This window comes from Gobius niger (assembly GCF_951799975.1).
Source record: "Gobius niger genome assembly, chromosome: 14".
Classification (NCBI taxonomy): Eukaryota; Metazoa; Chordata; class Actinopteri; order Gobiiformes; family Gobiidae; genus Gobius; species Gobius niger.
Window position 1 is genome coordinate 917,142 of NC_136865.1, and position 14,685 is coordinate 931,826.

Here is a 14,685-nt window from a genome sequence, read left to right on the forward strand (position 1 = left end):
GACCTTTGCGTACCTTCTGCTCAGTAAACTCTTGCAAACTTCTTTCTCGATTTGTGGGAAACTGAGTCAGCCGACTTGTGTCCCTGGATACCCACCATGGGGCACATATTGCCTGAAACACTTCAGAATTCATCCTGCTGCTTTTGTCAACAGTCACATCATCAATAAATAAAAGGGAACAGTTCCATTGGCCCAAACCAGCCCAGGCCTTCCATTTACACCTTGTGGTTAATGGTCAGTATTCTCTCTGGTGAATCTTCTCTTGATTGTTGACTTTGACACATACACCACCTGGAGAGATTTGGATGTAAATACTCAAATGAAACCTTATAGCCTGCAAGTCATGTACATCTTGTTTCATTTGAAATTGATTGTAGTGGTTTATAGAGCGAAAAACATAAGAATTGAGTCCATGTCCCAACATTTACGGACCTGACTGTACCTAGAGAACACGCCCCTGTGCAAGGCCTCAGCTCATCCTGATGTCCACGCTGATGTACTACAGTGAGGTCCCACAGCTTCAGTGTCATGGTTTAACCAGAGCTCTAATACATCGTGAACACTTCTCATCATCGTCAGAGCGACCTGGTTTGTCTTCTTCGCCCACTCTCTCTCCCTCCTCCACTCTCTGCCTCTCCTGCCATCTCTCTCTCTGTCTCCTCCCCCTCACTCCTCCGCCTCCGTCCTACATTCACCTCTTCAGCTCAGCCTATATTTAAAACAGATTCTGAGTCGGCATGTCACTGCGGCGCTTTCTCGTCTCCTGAGTGCGGACACACATATAACTTAATAAATGACTGATTTGGTATTTTGATAAACTAGGTTTTACTGGGGAAAAGAGTAGAAATTGTACGTAGTTTTTTGAGGGTCCAGAACTGGAAATGTAGTTTCTGTGTGTAAGTGCGACTGTAAGTGGTGATATCGTCTCTACATACATTTTAGAGAAAATTGCTGTTGAAGTTACAAATCCCGTATATTTACTCAGCAAAACAATCCAACAGATAATGTTGTGTATTATGTTGGAACGGCCTGGTTATATACTAGTGTCACCTATTACGTGATCAGATCTGTGCGTGTGACATCCACAGAAGCAGGAGGCTAACTGCGCTCCTTTATGCCTGAGGAAAGGCGCTGTTTCCGGGTCAGCTCTTCCTCCTGACCCCCCTCTGTCCCGTCTACAGCCCCATAGCTCACGGCCAGCTTTGGGACGCTTTCTCTTAGCAGCGTCCTCCCCTCAGTTATGGACCTCACTGGGCTATCTGCTGGAGCGGAAACCCCAATGTCTTCGGGAATATCCATCACAGGACGGAGCTCAGGCCAACTGGAGACCTCCCACTGCGACTTGAGCACATCCGACTCAAAGTTACATTCAAGAGACAACACAAAAGTAAACTGAAGTAGAGATTGAGATATCACTTTGGAACCTTCTGTAGATTTATGACATAAATATTAAGGGAATATGTTGTTGTTTTTTAGTTCATACGGTGAAATGAAATATGAAAAAAAAAAAAATGTGTTGCATTTACACAGACAAGATTTTTTTCAGTGAGGACTGTGGATATCCTATTTATTCTTTGACTAAACTATTTTTTACTAGATTCATAATAATTAGAATGATATTTAATCATGGTGAAGGCTCTCATTCATCCTGCAAGTATTCATCGTTTTGAAGATTAAATGGACCGGGTTTGGTTTAGGAAGTTTCGCTTCGACTGAATAGAAGTGAAACGTCCTCAACTAAACCAATCTTGGTCGACGATTTAAGCTTCACAACGATAATTAATAATAATACAATATTTAAGTCATTTGAAAAAAGAAACATTAAACTATTGTGTACTTTGTGGTTTGAGAATGAGAAGTGTTTAATGACATGAAATGTCGAGGAGAAATTGTTTGTGATTTGCTGATTGTGTTCAATGTGTTCAGAAGAGAAAATACATCATTTGACCTCATATTTCAGTAATCTACTGCTCAAGTTTTCAATTAGTCAATTTGAGCAGTATACATTCTGCTCAAAAGGAGTGGGCTGAAGCAATGAGCTGATGAGCACCCACCCCCAAACTCAACCAAACCAGTCTGGTTCATCCTTGGGTGTAATTTCAAGACACTTGAAGGTTCAGGTTCATTGGTTAAAACAATGATGGAAATGACCAATCATCATACAGATCAGAAAGAAGGCGGGTTCTGTGTCCCAGAGATGAACGTGCTGTGTCTGAAATGTGAATATCAGCCCAAGAACAAATGTAGAACACCTGGTGAAGATGCTTAAACTGGTAAGAGTTTGTCATTATCCAGAGTGAAACAAGTCCTACCGACATGGGCTGAGAGGGAACTCTGCAGGAAGAGGCTCTGACTCCAAAAGAATAGTGAACAAGCCAGTTTGGAGTTTGCAAATAAAAAACGGATAAAGACTTTAATTTTTGTAGCCATATCCTGTGGCCATAATGACCATTGTCATGTTTGGAGTTTGGAGGAAAAAGGGGGAATCTTGCAGCCTGAGAACATCATCTCAACTGTGTAATACGGGGGTGGCAGCATCATGCTGTGGGGTTGTTTTGCTGTGGGAGGGACTGGTGCACTTCACAAAATAGATGACATCATGAAGACAGAACACTGTGTGGAAATATTGGAGCAACATCTAAAGGCATCAGCCAGGAAGTTAAAGCTTGAGCGCAGATGTTTTTTTGACCCAAAGCAAACTGCCAATACTGGTCACAAAGTGTCTTAAGGAAAACAAAGTCAATGTTTTGGACTGACCATCACAAAGTCCTGATCTCAGTCCAGTTGAAAATGTATGGGCAGAGCTGAAAAGGCATAGGCGCACAAGGTGGCTACAAATGTGTCTCAGTTACACCAGTTCTGTTTGGAGGAATGGACCAAAATATCTGCCAACTATTGCGAGAAGCTTGCGGAAGGAAATCCAAAATGTTTAATCCAAGTTAGACAGACAAAAAAAAAGAAAAAGTCTAATTGACCAAAAATAAATAAAAGTAACTTCTTGTTTCATGTTTGACAGAGAGAAAAGATGCAATTGTGTCTTTATGGTTCTCACTGTAAGTGTGTACCATGTAGAATTGAAATGTTTTAGAATTGAATGTGTGGTGCGTCCGCAGGTTTGTGATTGGCTGTTTGGTGTGTCCGCAGGTTTGTGATTGGTCGGGAGCGCCCGGGGCAGCAGAGTGAAGTGGCCTCGTTGATCCAGCAGACTCTGGAGCAGGAGCGGAGGCAGAGGGAGCTGTTGGAACAGCAGTATGCCCAGTATGATGCTGATGATGATGAGGTAACACATGGGCACACATCCTTGGACAGGGTTTTAGGAGTCCCTTCCATTTACTTCCAAACTGGTTTTAGTTATAAGATCTGGAAACGCTTTAGCCTGATTATGTCTGTGGTCTTTACACGTTGTATCATATTTTACAATCAGAAAAGATTCTTAAATCTTCGAGTGTCTCCCAGACGTAAGTGTGTGTCTCATTCTGCTTTCTGATTGGAGGATAACCTTCAGCAGCAACACAATAAATAATAAACAGACACCACATGACTCCAGTTAAAATGTGCGGACACATCCCTGATGTAGTTGGATCACTGTGCTCGATGTAGGTTGATGGTGGTCGCTGAACTAACCAGAGGAAGCACATTCAAAGACTGTGCTATCTTAAATGGAATAACTTAGGGCACCCTTGTCTTTGATGATTATGCTGGTGTGAAGCGTTTACTGTCAGGCCGAACAACCAGTGCTGACATTGGAAGCAGGTTTGTTCAGTGTCTGACGGGAGGAGGCATTGAAGGTGTCTGCCACAGTAGAGAACTTTCCTCCGAGACCTTCATTCAGTTTCGACACGGTCCCATCAGTTTCCTGCTAATCCTCCATCAGACTGAAGTCAAGGTCTGGATTTTATATATTATACACATTTGTCAAAGAACCCCCTTTGCAGATTAGAAATGTACATTAATCTCTTGCCAGAACCTCTCTCTTCTGTGTGTCGTCACTAAATGTAGTGTCTGCTGGTGCTATGGCAACAGCACAGTCATTATACAGATGGCTTTAGGTTATACAGCATAAACGGATGCAGTAAATGCAGAGTAAAAAAGACAGTGCAGTCAAGACAGGGGCGTGAGGTATGAGCATTGAGTGCACAGTTGGCTCAGCCACACCAGCTCAGGACACACTCATGATACTATTTCGTTGTGTGCTTGTACAATAATAATAAAGCACTTACTTACTTACATACATACTTACATACACAGACAAAAAGTTAACACCATCAGGTAAATCGTGGAGTATTTATCAAATAGTTGTAGCAGATGTTCCCATACTGAACAAGTGGCAAATACTGAGGACAGGCCTGAAATGGCCACAATGTACCTCAGTGATTTGAGAAATATTTTTTTATTTATGATAATATTGTAGCGTTGACAGGTTAAGGCGAAAATGTAGACTCAAGTATAAGTAATTCATTTGGACTAGCTACGCAGTTGGAGCAGTCCGATCCAGACAATCATGAGCAGGTCGTCATGATCGGAAGGTCAGGGGTTTGACTCCCAGCTCCTGAAGTTGCACACTGTTGTCATGTCCTTGGGCAAGACACTTCCCCCACCTTGCCTCCAGTGTCTGCGTACACTGGTGTATGAATGAGAGTGAATGGGGTGACTGGTTCCTTGATGTACGCTTTGGTCCTAATGAAGGTAGAAAAGCGCTGTATTAGTTGAGAATACGTCAGCGTACGGCGCATGTGCAGGATCACCAACAGTAAACAATAGCAGTGGAGAATGATGCATTTCATTGTGTTTCATGTATGAGAGAGTTCCAATGTCCAGTAGAGTCTGCCTGTCTGATGGACCAGAGCCAAGGACTCTGTGCACATCCACTCTGCTAATGGCCCGCATCGATTCTACATTATGTATTTGATAAAAACACGTCCAGCCTACAGCGCTTTGTGTTTGTCCTCTTTATTCTATTAGGGACACAGGGCTTTCAGACACATCACTGCTGGGAATATTTTATTTATGGATTTCTTTACACAAAGTTTTTTTTTAGGCTTGAAACATCAGCCAACTGGAAATATTACAATTTGTTAAGTTTAACCACCTACAATCTAAAAAAACAAAAACAATGAAGGCTGCATGCTCAAATGAAACAAATACACAAAAAAATGTATTAACTCACTCAACATTTGTTTTATAGACATTCTTTCCACTTTGGGAACCACACCAGTCGATTGTTAATTCCCGTTCCGTGAAGGATTAGTGTGATTATCATTACTTTCCAGGTTCTCCCTGTGTGGTGTGGGGTTATGGATTTCCTTCCACAAGCTTCTCACTAGTTGGCAGGAGTTTTGGTCCATTCCTCCAAACAGAACTGGTGTAACTGAGACATATTTGTAGCCGCCTTGTGCGCACATGCCTTTTCAGCTTTGCCCATACATTTTCAACTGGACTGAACTAAACTTAACTTACCTCTTGAGATGTTGCCCCAACATTTCCACAGAGAGTTCTTTGTTCATGATGTCATCTAGTTTGTGAAGTGCACCAGTCCCTCCCACAGCAAAACAACCCCACAGCATGATGCTGCCACCTCCGTATTTCACAGTTGGGATGGTGAGCTCAGGCTTTTTCCTTCAAACATGACCATGGTCATTATGGCCAAACAAGACCACAGGACGTTAAAAAATACATTTATTCAAGTGGTCAAAAAGATATACTTATATACACTACACTGTATAAACAATGGAATGGCTGTGCACATGTTGTATAAGACCTGAAAAAAGGTTTTAGCATTTTCTTTTCTTTCTTTTCTTTTTTATTTAGTTTCTTTTGTTATAATCATTTTGTTTATTTTTTATTTTTTTCATTATCAGGCTGCATTAAAATAACTCACAAAACTAAACCACAGACAGTCACATGCATGAACGAATGAGAAACATTACTACTCCATAATGCCACATCTCATTAGATCTTTGCTTACGGGGGTGCTTACTGTAAATTTGATGGTCAATAAACGAACATTTGCACTTAAAGACAACGGCCGTTTCAGAAGCGCTTCATGTACATTTTATCCATGAATAACTGATGTGCTGTATCTCACCTGTATATGTTTGCTCTGAGCAGACATACTCTTCACTCTTCACGCTGCTCGTGCTCAGACAGAGAGGGGCAGCTTACTTCTAAGATGACAAAAAACAATGGAGCACAGCCATTCGCTGACACCTCCCCCCCCCCATCAACAACTGGTATCGCAGCTCGCATTCTTTAGCTTAGAAGGTGGGCTAGCCCAGAGTGCACAATACATCCCTCTAACCAACCAGGCTGAAAGCACCGGTCGAGCTGCTTCAATGAAGAAGTGTCGACTTGATGTGCTATCCTGACATTAAGACAGTCATACCTTTTATTTTATCATATTTAATCCTGACAGCTTCCAGGTGATTGATATTGTTCCCTTATTATTCAAAATGATGGAAATCCATCGTAGTGATGGAGCACTTTAGCCCTTGGACTGCTGAGACTTCCCCCCTGGGCTGGGTTTTCAGGCCTTGGGACCTCAATTTCCTGTGGTGCATGTCTGTGATGTTCTGATGGTTTGTGGTTGTTTACAGCAGACCGGAGAGTACGCCACTGACGACGAGGACGCCGAGAACACAGAGAACACAGAGAACACAGCCCCAGGACAGAAGAGCATCGAGGTGTTCGACCTGCCAGAGTCGGAGGACGTCCTGTCTCCCTCTGACCTGGACGCCAACAAGCTCTACCAGAAGTTCAGACAGGTGAGACAACCAACCCCAAGGTGAGGTCAGACAGGTGAGACAACCAGCCCCAAGGTGAGGTCAGGCAGGTGAGACAACCAACCCCAAGGTGAGGTCAGACAGGTGAGACAACCAGCCCTAAGGTGAGGTCAGACAGGTGAGACATCCAGCCCTAAGGTGAGGTCAGACAGGTGAGACAACCAGCCCTAAGGTGAGGTCAGGCATGTGAGACAACCAACCCCAAGGTGAGGTCAGACAGGTGAGACAACCAGCCCTAAGGTGAGGTCAGACAGGTGAGACATCCAGCCCTAAGGTGAGGTCAGACAGGTGAGACAACCAGCCCTAAGGTGAGGTCAGGCAGGTAAGACAACCAGCCCCAAGGTGAGGTCAGGCAGGTGAGACAACCAGCCCTAAGGTGAGGTCAGACAGGTGAGACATCCAGCCCTAAGGTGAGGTCAGACAGGTGAGACAACCAGCCCTAAGGTGAGGTCAGGCAGGTGAGACAACCAGCCCTAAGGTGAGGTCAGGCAGGTGAGACAAACAACCCTAAGGTGAGGTCAGGCAGGTGAGACAAACAACCCTAAGGTGAGGTCAGACAGGTGAGACATCCAGCCCTAAGGTGAGGTCAGACAGGTGAGACAACCAGCCCCATGGTGATTTTACCGTTAAAGCTCTATTAGTTTTGTATTCACATCATTTACAATCAGAATGGGAACATTGCACCAGACCGTGAGAGACAGATGACACGCAGAGCGATCAGCGTTTGCAATGTTAGTGATGTAATGTGTTAGCGAAGGTGTTAGTGAGCCAGACTTTTCCTCCCGCTCGCCTCGTCGTCGAGTGTCTCCTCTTGACAGCGGAGACAAAGCTCTGCACTGCTCAGCTCTTCAGGGATCTCACAGCTCTCTTCCTGCTTTTATTGTCCCATTTACCTCGACACACAACCCCCACTTTCTGCTGTTTTTACACAACACCCCAGAGTTCAGCACTTAGTTAACACGACTGGGCGACTCCATACCCCGACGCAACCATGCTGCACTGTATCAACGGTGCTGCGATTGGGTGTCGATGGGTGACACATGACTTGGCATCAAAATGGCAACCCGCAGCAACGCCATTAGTCACAGTCTGCAGAAGACCGACACAGCCTGCCCACTCCCCCAGGCACAGTGTCAAAAACTATTCTCAAATCTGCAGAGGATTTATCTATCATAGTTTATGTTGTTGTTTCATTTGATTTGATTTGATTCATAACACTTTATCTGAAATTCAAATTGTGGATCTTCAATGAAGGTATTCAAGTACAGAGTACAGAAGACGACTTGAATACCTTCATTAAGGATGAACAACTCCTGTACGACTGAGAGCTTACACAGACATCAAATTGTGGATGTTGAGATAGATTTGCTTTTGCCTTGATTAGTGTATATTTTGAGTGGCAGGTCCACAACCAAGAAAAAATGGGCACCACCCACTAAAATAAAGAGTTAATACTGTGTTTACTGTATCTAATAACCAACACTGACAGACACTGTTAAGTAATTGTCATTATGGAACATTATATACCAAAAATGTTCCATACAGCCATTGGGTCACAAAAATGGCTGTATGGAACATTTTTGGTATATGATGTTCCATTGATGCCCATCACTATGGCCTTTACAACGCTCCAGGATAAAAAGTGTTGTTGGTTATCTGGTGAGAGGGTCTAGGAAAACGTACCAGAAACTCTAAAAGAAACTGATCCAGAAGCATTAAAGAGACCTATATTTGAAAGTAAAGTGGCCATGCTAACCACTCAGTCACAATAAGGTCAAAGAACTACACATAACTCTTTTTTTTCTCGAAAAAAGTTCCATAATTTACCTTTAATATGCACAGATAGATTACAAGACTTACGTTGTCTTGTAAAGTCAATCACATGCTCTTAAATCTTAAAACTGGGCTGTTCATGTTGCTGTGCTCCTCCCCCTTTACCTCCCCCTCCTCATTTAAGCCAGTTTCAGCAATTCCTCATAACAACCGTTCTTGCCGAACAAGTTTGTATAAGGTATTGAATAATGACTCTGTTTCAAAGCCAAGGGGCTGCACTGCCTTCTCTAACAGAGCAGGGCGAACACGGTGACAGAGTGTTGTTGCTCCTTTAAGACTAGTGGTAAAGTATTAGCTTAGCAGGCTGTGTTTTTTTAACTTATTTATCAGCTTTGACCAGTGTGAAATGAGTCCCGCGCCTTTAGTTTCTATGAGAGCAACCGTTGCTATGAGGTATGATTGGACAATGACTGTTTTGGGGCGGGGTTTTGCGAAAGGTCTATTGTATTTTCAGCAGAGTTTGCCTTGTTGAATAAATATTAAAGCAAACTAAAATGTCAAAAAAATGTAAGTATGTAATGCACTCCTGAGAAAGGGACAGGTGCAGGAACACCACCTCGGCTCCATCTGTGCTTGTCCCTATGAACTCTGTACTCATTTATGTTTTGACTAATAATAATAATAATAATAATAATAATAATAATAATAATAATAATAATAATAATAATATACATCAAACTTGTTTAGTGCTTTTTTGGACACTCATATATGTAATATGAATGTGAATGCTAAGCCTAGTGCTCTATCTACTGGTCATAGCATTTTCCTTGTGGTGTTCAGAGGACCAAAGAGTGAATGAATGTTGGAGAGTAGTTGGTCAATATAGACCAAAATGCTTTGCGAGAGTCAGAGGAAAACTGGAAAACAGCCACAGGTCATTGAACTGGTCTCAACACAACGGACTGAAAACTCGATCTGAGATGTAATGTCATCAGTAATGTCTGAATCCACTCTTCTGTAGCTCCCGTCGCAGAAAAACACACTTTGGTTCTTTAAGGTTTTGCATGAGGAGGTTGTGGTCAAACAAGTCTTTAAAATTCTGGCTGACCAATCTCATGCCTACAACAGTTATTCAAGTTCATTAAGATTATTTATTTCATTTTGAGTGCAATGAGATCTGTTTTCTTAATTCCACAGATTTCTTACTCAAATCAAGGACACATGTACTTATTTCAGATGACTTTTCGCAGGGCCATCAGCCCGCTTGTGGCCCCTGCCTTACCAAGTGCACTGAGTTCCGCCTCAGGGGGAAATGTTGGGCCACGTGCCCTCCCCGTCCCCTCTCTCTACTCTCAGTCTCTCACTCCATGTCTGTCTCTGCGCCCTACAGCTGCAGATCAAACACACTGTGACCGAGGCTGAGATCCAGAAGCTCAAGAACAAGGTAAGACCCTTTCCTGTATCTACTACCGCTTTATTTCTGCAGCGCAGAAATGCCACAGACGTTCGACCTTTCCTGTCTCACTTTGCTCCAGCTCTAATCCCAGAACAGTTAATAATACTGTCTGTAGTCAGAGTGGACAAGTGTATTTACAATGGAGTATTGTTGGTTGCAATAATAGTACTCAAGTAGTTAGTAATTGTAAGAGATTGAAACTATTACCGTTGTCTGTGCTACATCTGATTTTTGTTTGAGTAATGGAACAAAATGTGCTTTGTCCACCTTTAGTATGTAAAACCCAGAAAAACACTGTGCCTCTAATGATAATTTAGATTTGGAACAATTATATGAACTTGAAGGCTAGTTTTGTAGCATTTCTGTGAAAGACACCCTGAAAAGTAACCCTGCAAGTTGAGAAATATGCCAATAAACCCATCCTGTAAAGAATCACTCTGCCACAAATATGTTAGAGAAGTTAAGAATGAGTTTGAACCACAGGTAACATTTAAATTCTGTGGATTCTCTTTCATTATTTGTTTTTTTTTCAAAAATCATCAATCAATAACTTGCACTTGAATAAATAGATATGTAAAACTGAGTTCTTACTTCAGCTTCTCCACATTCGAGTTTACATTTTTAAATGAACCAGTCTGAAGCAGGTGCATGTACAGTGTATCCGGAAAGTATTAACTTCCCGACACTTTTCCCACATTTTGTTATGTCACAGTGTCATTCCAACATGGATTCATTTTTTTTTCACATCAATCTATACACAATACCCCATCATGGCAAAGTGAAAAAAAGTCTTAAAGGAACAGGCCACCGTTTTTCCATACTGAGATATGATCTTACCTGAGCTTTGACGAGTTCTTTAGGACCTGTCTGATCTTCCCCCGTGCCTTCAGTCACGTAAACACAGCGCAGACGCCAGACGGCGTTAGCATTTAGCCTCTCCCTCTCTCCTCTATAGCTCCAAAACAGGTCAAGACAGAAGCTACCAAGCTCTTCCACGTTTTCCCTATTTAAATATGGTTACGTGAAGTGTTCCACTACAAAGTATAATTACACAAAATTAAACAATGTGGATTTTCTAAGTGGATAAAAGGGGGAACTATATTGTAAGGCGTAATAATACCAGGAGTAATTTGGCATCCACACAGTAAAGTGAAGATTCCTGCGTGGATTTTGGAGCTATAGAGGAGAGAGGGAGAGGCTAAATGCTAACGCCGTCTGTGCTGTGTTTACGTGACTGAAGGCACGGGTGAAGATCAGACAGGTCCTAAAGAACTAAAGAAAGCTCAGGTAAGAACATATCTCAGTATGTGAAAACGGTGGCCTGTTCCTAAGATTGTTTTGCAAATGTATTAAAAATAAAACGCTAAAATATCACAAGTACATAAGTATTCACACCGTGAGCTCAGGACCATCCTTTTCCACAGATGGTCCTTGAGATGCTTCTACAGCTCTCCTGGAGTCCACCTCTGCTAAAATAAATGGGTTGGACTTGATTTGGAAAGACACACACCTCTCTATAGCTGCCAGAGCATGTCAGAGCAGAAACTGAACCCTGAAGTAGTGCTGGGTGAAATGACCATACATATCGAAAAGTGTCTATCAATGATAGAGGAGAAATAGCACTATTTCTCTCATTTCTATCGTTTCTAAACTAATTTGATAAATTATTAAATCAAATATTTCATTAAATAGGCCACAAAGAATGTATTAGTGTTGTCTTGTCTCTATGCATCCTCAAAGTTTATCTTAAGCATTATGTTAAAATGCAAATAATAAGCTCCCATTTGCATTTGTATTAGTGTAATATGAGCTTTAATATTGATGAGCAGATGACGCGCTGAATAAGTCGTTCTTCTCTGAGACTTTTACGCACGAGCTTATGCACATTTCTGTTGCACAATTAATACATTCATGTTGGATAGAAATAGCTCATGACAGATTTTTTACAACCCTGTCCGTCAAAATGAAGGAGAGAAATGATCCCTGACAAAACCACTGCTCCAAAATAAAATGTATAAAAAGTAAGAAAGTATATTTGTGTCCACATATTGAAAGAATATCATACTTATTGTATTATATCGTGATATATATGGTTATTGTGATATAAAATAGTCCATATCGTGATATATGTTTTATTTTCCATATCGCCAACACTAAACTGAAGTCAAAGGAGCTGTCTGTAGAGACAGGTTTGTATCGAGGCACAGATCTGGGGACGGACAGAGAAACTGTCCCAGAGAGCGCAGTGACATCCATCATTCATAAATAGAAGACGTTCAGAACCACCAGGACTCTTCCTAGAGTTGGGCCCTGCCATGCCGGTGGTTGTTCCAAAGATGGGTTTACCTGTAAGTTCGTGACGTTAGTTCTCGGGATAGACTCTTTCCTTCCACATGTTCCTCATGTGGGAGTTTCATCATAAAGTTTCTTTTGTTGTCAATCCAAAAATAATCCCACGCCTCAGATTTTCTCCCGGAGTAAAGTGTGGAGTTGATTCGAATATTCGCCCCGCACCATAATGCACAGAGGTACGTTAGAGGGACCAGGGGTGGTAGTACTTTCTAACGCAGACGTCACTAAACGCCGGACCTTGGTCCGGATCTGAACCCATGCGCGAGCACATCCGGACCTGAACCTTGGATCTGAACTTTGGACCCGACCCTGAATCCCTTCAGTGGAGCGGCTGCGTGTGCTCCCTCCCTCCCTCCCTCCCTGACTGCAGAGCGGTAAAGAGAAAGTCCTACCTCTTAGCTTCATGATGCAGTTCACATTTTTAGAAACAGTTTCAGAATGACTGAAATACGTTTTGCTAAAAAAAAGAAAGAAAAAAAAGCGGAGAATGCCCTAATTAAATATGCACGCGCGATTGTAGTGTGCGAAAAGCACAACTGTTTGTGAGCAGTGAGCAGGTCTGAACCCGGACTAAACCTGGACTAAGCAGGGCTCAGTGTGTTGAACTGAGAAACACACTGTCATATATTATGTGCACATTGTGTATACTAGAGGCGATATGCATTAGGAGCCAAAACTTATTTTTAGAGCAATAAACAATATCAGGATTCAATTAATTGCATTATTTTCAAATCACAGACATTTTACATAAAGGCTTAAAAATCCCCACCGTGAATTAACCCCATATGTTCAGGACCTTTGCTTGATATTTTTTTTTTTCAATTCGGACCGTGGTGAAATGTATTTGGTGGCCCCTGTTCTAATACTAATACTTTTTTCCCCAAAGGTTTTTGCAATTTGTAAAATTAGATCATTTTTGGAATAATTGGTCTCACCCTAATGATTCTCCGGTTTACAGTTTCACATTTTTTAAGAAATGTCTGTGTGATTGTGTGCCGCTCAGTTGGCCTCGGTGGAGCGTGAGAAGCAGCGCTGGGAGAAGGAGAAGAGTCAGCTGAAGGCCAGCATCGAGGAGAACAAGGAGAGGATGCTGAAACTGGAGAGCTACTGGATCGAGGCCCAGACGCTCTGCCACACGGTCAACGAACACCTGAAGGAGGCGCAGGCGCAGTACCAGGCTCTGGAGAAGAAGTACAGCAAGGCCAAGAAGCTCATCAAGGACTACCAGCAGAAGTCAGTCCACACACACACACATACACATGGGAACACACACATACACATACACGGAAACACACACATACACGGAAACACACACACACTTTAACAAATTGTCTGTTTGTTATAGACAAGGCAAAATGGTAGCACCGTCTCCCCCTTTATTTAAGGGGAGATTGTGCTGCCATTTTTATTTATTTTTTTCACCTGGAAACAAATAAATTTCCTAATCTTCACAACGTGGTGTTTAAATATTTAAATGTATATAAGTATAGTTTTATGTAGACTTCTGTGTAATTTGAAACACCATTTTCGTTACATTGTGCCCTTAAAGTCACTCCTACAGACGCCACAACATACATTTTTCAATTGCAGTCTTGTTTATTTAGCTTTAACCCCCCTTATAACAATGAGGTTTGAAGGTTGTTGTTTTTTTAAGAACAACAAAAGAAAAACAAAACAAAACTTTGCATTCAATATGTAGATTTTGTATATTTGTAGTATTTTTATAGAATATTTTTTCATTTGAAAGAAGAATGGTTTTATTTAGATTGCTTTCATTCATTGTCCAGCTTGTTTACTGACTGTAAGGCAGAAAGTCAGAGTTGCTGATGCCCATGTGTTCTTTCCTCTGGCGGCTCTGTGGTGTTTTGTGCTCTCTCGTGCTGGGTGAGGCCATGTTTTCTCATGTGTTCTCTCCTCCGGTGGATACAGGGAGGTGGAGCTGCTGCAGAAGGAAGACCTGGAGCGCAGGAGGCTGGAAGAGGCAGAGAAGGCTCATCTGGCCGAGATCCAGGGCCTGCAAGTTCGGGTAACATTTCCTCTTGGCCTGTGTGCCATTACCGAGGCGAGATTACCTAACCTTTACCCAACCCACAATTTAAACTGGACCTGTCATAACTTGGGCTTTTAAACCTGTCTTTGTGTACTTGTATCTTAAAATAAAGTCTATATTAGATTATTAGTCCTTGAGTGAAGCGCCCACTTCTGGCAATAGCGGAAACTACCCTTAAAAAGAAAAAGTAAACCAAGCCTTCATTCGTTTTGCCTTCATATAAAAAAATTAATAAAAACACAATCAATCTTACATTAAAGTCACACTGCTTAACA

General features: G+C 42.1%; 1 protein-coding gene across 3 annotated transcripts in view; it reads left to right on the plus strand.

Moving 5' to 3' along the window:
* Positions 1 to 14,685, plus strand: part of ppp1r9a (protein phosphatase 1, regulatory subunit 9A) — a 67,559-nt gene that overhangs the window by 35,095 nt on the left and 17,779 nt on the right. For 2 of the 3 annotated variants that reach the window (XM_079570535.1, XM_079570537.1), the window contains exons 6-10: positions 3,145 to 3,280; positions 6,594 to 6,761; positions 9,943 to 9,996; positions 13,364 to 13,593; positions 14,290 to 14,386. In XM_079570535.1, the coding sequence (XP_079426661.1) occupies positions 3,145 to 3,280; positions 6,594 to 6,761; positions 9,943 to 9,996; positions 13,364 to 13,593; positions 14,290 to 14,386 (685 nt within the window). The remainder of the gene's footprint in view (positions 1 to 3,144; positions 3,281 to 6,593; positions 6,762 to 9,942; positions 9,997 to 13,363; positions 13,594 to 14,289; positions 14,387 to 14,685) is intronic. The other variant, XM_079570536.1, reaches the window with a different exon arrangement.